Source organism: Colobus angolensis, unplaced genomic scaffold, assembly GCF_000951035.1.
Source record: "Colobus angolensis palliatus isolate OR3802 unplaced genomic scaffold, Cang.pa_1.0 Scaffold114, whole genome shotgun sequence".
NCBI lineage: Eukaryota > Metazoa > Chordata > Mammalia > Primates > Cercopithecidae > Colobus > Colobus angolensis.
The window spans coordinates 880,982-886,668 of NW_012112475.1; the positions used below are offsets into that span (position 1 = coordinate 880,982).

Consider the following 5,687-nt stretch of genomic DNA (forward strand, 5'->3'; position numbering starts at 1 on the left):
ACTCCGAGGCCTGGATGTAGACAGGCACAGCGAGCATGGCACATGGGCCCTCGGCCCCGGCCTGCAGCTCCGCCAGAGCCAGGTTGGAGCCCAGCCCCTCAGCGTGTCCAGGTACCACCAGCTCAGGTTCCGCGCCCACCGCACCACCCACAACAATGGACAGCACCGCGTCTGGCTCTGCGAAGGGCGGCTTGCCAGGGACAGCCTCGGGCACCAGCCCAGCCCCTGCGTCCTTCAGCTCCTCCAGCCCCAGTGGGTCAGGCAAGGGGGTCACCACCTTGCGCCCACCACTGCTGCCACTGCGGGGGGCTGCCCTCCTCTGGGGAGGCCGCCGGGTTTGCAGATCCTTGTCCTTTTGGGGGCCGAGACGACAGCGGTGATCTTTGAGGTATTTGTGGCGGGAAAAGCCCTTGGCGCAGCCAGCACAGCGGAACTTGTAGTTGCCCGTGTGGGCGCGCTGGTGCTCAGCGAGGTGGGCGCGGCGGCTGAAGGACTTGCTGCACAGGGCGCATTTGTGGAGCTTCATGCCTGGAGGGCAAGGGAAAGTCAGTGAGAAGCATCCAGACCTTCACCCCGCAACGGTGCCTTGCACTGGGAATAAAATCCAGGCTCTTGCCCCACCGGCGCCTGTGTGATCTGGCCCCAGTTCTTTCCACCCTCGTTGTCTGCCTTCTCCCAGCCACTCTCTGTGCCAGCCACACTCGCTCTCCTCAGAGATGCCACGCTGGCTCCTGCCTCTGCGCCTTTGTACTTGCCATTCTCCTCTGCCTGGAACAGCCGCTCACTCCCTGCACCTTGGCTCGCTTTTCCTGGTCATCTCAGGCTCAGGGAGGGGCAGTGACGCCTGAGGCCACCCACAGGAATGTGGCAGCACCGAGACTTCAACCCAGCTCTGTGTGTCCACGTCATTGACCTACTCTCCCAGTTTTCACACTTTCTTTAGTGACTGACTTCTTTCTGTGAAACTTCTCAAACAGGGGAGACTTTACCCGCTCGGGGACTCAGCAGTGCCTAGAGACATTTTTGATTGTCACAGCTGTGGGGGGGATGCCACTGACACCCAGTGGATAGAGACCAGGGATGCTGCTAAACATCCTACAGGGCACAGGACAGCCCCCAGGACAAAATTATCTAGCTCAGACCAGGCGCCGGTAGTCACGCCTGTAATCCCAGCACTTTGGGAGGCTGAGGTGGGCAGATCGCTTGAGGTCAGGAGTTCGAGACCAGCCTGGCCAACATGGTGAAAACCCCATCTCTACTAAAAATACAAAAATTAGCTGGGCGTGGTGACAGGCACCTGTAATCCCAGCTACGTGGGAGGCTGAGGCAAGAGAATCGCTTGAACCTGGGAGGCAGAGGTTGCAATGAGCTGAGATCACACCACTGCACTCCACCTGGGTGCCGGAGTGAGGCTCTGTCTCAAAAAAAAAAAAAAAAAAAAAAAATTATCTGGCCCAAAATGTCAGTGGTGCCAGGGTTGAAGAACCTTGTTCTAGACTTTGGCTGGCATGTGGAAAGCCAGCCAGTCTGCTCTGAGGAGCTGCTGAGAAACTGAGGAGTGACTTGAAGACCCCTGCCCTGCCCTATCAAGGAAGCTTCCTGGCCATGTCTTGGACCCGCCTGGAATCTGATTCCCTCCACACCTGGTCCACACCTCTGTCACACTGGGCACTGCTCTGAGTCATCTCTGCTCAGGTCAGCTTCCTCCTTGGACTGGGGGACTGTGTCTGATTCATCTCTGTTCATCCTAAAGTCCCTAATACAGGCCTGGCTCATAGCCCACATAAGTGAAAGTGCTGGCTGGAATGTGCTAGGCAGGGAAAACAAGCCTCACGGGATATGTCTGCTTTTTCTCCTCCTGGAGGGTCTATCCCGGTGAACTAGAGCTGAATCAGACCCTCCTGGCAGGCCCAAGAGCCACTTACCAGAGTGGGAGAGGATGTGGGCCTTCAGCTTGTCTGGCCGGTTGAACTCCTTACTGCAGCCTGTGTGTGTCCTAGAACCCAAAGCCACCGGTCAGGGGAAGTTCACTAAGCTTAGGACGCTCTTGCTGGCCCCTCTGCTAGCCCTGGGCACAAGGGACCGCCTTGTCCACCCTAAGGGCTGGGCAAGGAGGTAGGGTGGGGAGTGAGGCAGACAGGGCCCAGGACAGGATAAAAGGAGAGAGGCTTGGTCGGGCACGGTGGCTCATGCCTGTAATCCCAGCACTTTGGGAGGCCAAGGTGGATGGATCACTTGCGGTCAGGAGCTCAAGACTAGCCTGGGCAACATGACGAAACTCCATCTCTACTAAAAATACAAAAATTAGCCAGGTGTGGTAGCAGGCGCCTGTAATCCCAGCTACTTGGGAAGCTGAGGCAAGAGAATAGCTTGAACCCAGGAGGCAGAGGTTGCAGTGAGCCAAGATCATACCACTGCACTCCAGCCTGGGCGACAGAGTGAGATCCTGTCTCAAAAAAAAAAAAAAAAAAAAAAGGGAGAAGCCTGCCCTCAGGCCTGACATCCATCCCACCCTCCTGGGCAGCGCCTCTGGAGAATCTGCCCCGCCACCCCCCCTGCATGGCAGTCTCTACTCACGAGAAAGGGCATTTGTATTTCTTGAAGGGCTCGTGGATCAACATGTGTCTCTTCAGTTTGTCCTTGCGGTTGAACGCAGACTCGCACACTGAGCATTTGTAGGGCTTCTCGCCTGCAGCAGACACAGACAGGGAGAGCCAGCACTCGCCAGGAGTTGGAATCCAGGGCACAAGGGTCCCCGCTGGGCCCCTCAGGGGAGCAGCTCCTCTAGGGAGGTGGCCAGGGGAGAAAACAGCCTCTCTCATTCTTCGGTGGCTTTGTTTTGCCAGGGACAAGACAGGGCTATTTTGATAGGATGCTCAGGAGAGGCCTCTCTGATGAGGCCATGCATGAGGAGAGACCTCAGGTCATCAGGGAGATGGTCCAGGCAGCAGGGAAAGCAGGTACAAAGGCCCTGAGGCAGGAGCGCATTTGGCGGTGCTGATGAACAACAGGGAGGCTGGTGTGGCCAGAGAACAAGGCAGAAGGTGAGGGCAGTGAGCCAGCCAGGCCCACAAGGGAGGACCTGGGAAGCGGAGCTAAGGACTTGTTTTTTTTCAGACAGAGCCTTGCTCTGTCACCCAGGCTGGAGTACAGTGGTGAGATTTCAGGTGAGTCACTGCAACCTCTGCCTCCTGACTTCAAGCAATCCTCCCAACTCAGCCTCCTGAGTAGATGGGATTACAGGTGTGTGCCACCACACCCAGCTAATTTTTGTATTTTTAATAGAGATGGGGTTTCACCATGTCGGCCAGGCTGGTCTCAAACTCCTGACCTCAAGTGATCCACTCGCCTCGGCCTCCCAAAGTGCTGGGATTACAGGCATGAGCCACCGCGCCCTGCCAGGACTTTGGCTTTTACTCTGAGCCAGAAGAGAAGCCACCAGAAGGTCTGAGTAGCGTAGGGATGGGCTTTGATGTAAGCTTTTAACCGGCTCCCTCTGGCTGCGTGTGGAGAGCAGACTGAGGGGGTGAGGGTGGAGGTGAGGATAACCAGGAAGTGGCCCAGGACAGCAATGTTGGGAAGGCAGAATCGGCAGCCCTTGCCACTGGATTGGCTGTGGCTGTGAGAGGAGGAGGGGAGTCAAGGATGAATCTGAGGCGTGGCCTGAGTAGCAAGGTGGCCTCATGGCATTTATGGCAATGGGGTCCACCCTGGGTGATGAGGAATCACACCTTATCTAACTGAATCATTCCAGCAAACCAGGAGGCACCGACTCCCATCATCTTCATTTCACAGATGAGAAAGAAGACTGAAGTTCAGAGAGGTGAAGGGACTGGCTCAGGGGCTACCCCTATGGTTCGGGGAGCTAAGATTCCAGCCCAGCAGCGTGATCCAGAGCCCATCTGAGCTACCCCAGATCTTCCTGCTGTTAAACCTGTCCTGGGGCAGCTCTCGCCTGATGGGCTACCTGAGGAACCCACAGGAAATCAAGGGAGGTGCCTGCAAAGTTGCCGTGGGGTCACAGTCTGCCCTTTGGAAGGGGCTGTTTCTGGGCTGCTGTGACTTCCTGCCATTATCTCCTCTCTGTTCTCCCTCTGGAATGAATCAAGTACTTCTGAAAAAACATCAACCCAGTTGATACGGAAATGCTGGTCCCTACAATGGAATGCTCTGTGGTCATTAAAAAGATTAAAAAGGTCAATCTGTGTTTTCTGATCTGGAAAGATCTCCTGGACATATTGCTAGTGGGAAAAGAAAGCAGTAGAACAGCTTAACACAATCTCATCTTTCTTAGAAAAAAATGTAATCCTTACTAGATATGTAAGCTCCAACAAAAAAAAGAAAGAAAGAAAGAAAGAAAAAATACAACCTGCATACCCCCAAAAAAGCCCTAGCCATGTGTCTCTGTAAATAAACTGAGGATGCAGGGAGAAAGATGGGGAGGTATAGGGAGAGGACAGACCAAAGTGTCAGTGGCAACTACAACTTGAAGGGGAAATTTAACATTTTACTTTATGTACTCCTATATTGCTTCCATTTTTATAATAACCATGTATTATTTGTGTGTGTGTGTGTGTGTTTGGTTTTTGTTTTTTTTGTTGTTTTTTTTTCTTGAGACAGAGTCTTGCTCTGTTGCCCAGGCTGGAGTGCAGTGGTTCGATCTTGGCTCACTGCAACCTCCACCTCCTGAGTTCAGGCAATGCTCCTGCCTCAGCCTCTCAAGTAGCTGGGATCACAGGTGCGCACCACCACACTCAGCTAATTTTTGTATTTTTAGTAGAGATGGGGTTTCACCATGTTGGCCAGGCTGGTCTCGAACTCTTGATCTCAGGTGATCCACTCACCTTGGCCTTCCAAAGTGCTGGAATTACAGGTGTGAACCACTGCACCTGGCAGCATGTATTACTTTTGAATAATAATTTTTAAAAGCCATAAAGCGCCAACTTGGTAATATCAAACTTACAATGCATTACTTATTTTCCCTTCTTTATTGTGGAGAAAGATACATAACAGAAAATTGACCATCTTAAGCTTCTTTTAAGTGTATAATTCAGTGGCACTAAGTACATTTGTACCATCATGCAACCATCACCACCATCTGTCTCTAGAATCTTTTCATCATCCCAAACTGAAACTCAGTATTACACATGCATTTTAACCTAGCATTTCCATTCCTAAGGATATACACTACAGATACACTTCCAAAAGGTTGCCAAGGGACCAACACAGCATTGTGTATACAAACTAATAGCTGAAATGCAATTTAAGGGTTCATACATAGGCTGGCATGATGGCTCACGCCTGTAATCCCAGCACTTTGGGAGGCTGGGGCAGGGGGATCACCTGAGGTCAGGAGTTGGAGACCAGCCTGGCCAACATGGTGAAACCACATCTCTACTAAAAATACAAAAATTAGCTGGGTGTGATGGTGGGCACCTGTAATCCCAGCTACTTGGAAGGCTGAGGCAGGAGAATTCCTTGAACCCAGGTGGTGGAGGTCGCGGTGAACCAAGATCGTGCCACTGGATTCCAGCCTGGGTGACAGAGCAAGACTCAGTCTCAAAAAAAAAAAAGGTTCATACATAGAGAACTGGCTAAATACAAGATGAAAAATTAATTGAGGAAGACTACCCAGATGTGAAAAAGAAGGTGCTGTTGGTAACATCTTTCTGGGGGGGCCTGGGGGA

At 52.6% G+C, this 5,687-nt stretch overlaps 1 protein-coding gene across 1 annotated transcript in view; it reads right to left on the bottom strand.

The window, feature by feature from the left end:
* Nucleotides 1–5,687, bottom strand: part of ZNF341 (zinc finger protein 341) — a 55,394-nt gene that overhangs the window by 1,718 nt on the left and 47,989 nt on the right. The window contains exons 12-14 of the mRNA XM_011960539.1: nucleotides 2,578–2,689; nucleotides 1,926–1,996; nucleotides 3–528 (exon numbers count right to left, since the gene is read on the bottom strand). Of these exons, the coding sequence (XP_011815929.1) occupies nucleotides 3–528; nucleotides 1,926–1,996; nucleotides 2,578–2,689 (709 nt within the window). The remainder of the gene's footprint in view (nucleotides 1–2; nucleotides 529–1,925; nucleotides 1,997–2,577; nucleotides 2,690–5,687) is intronic.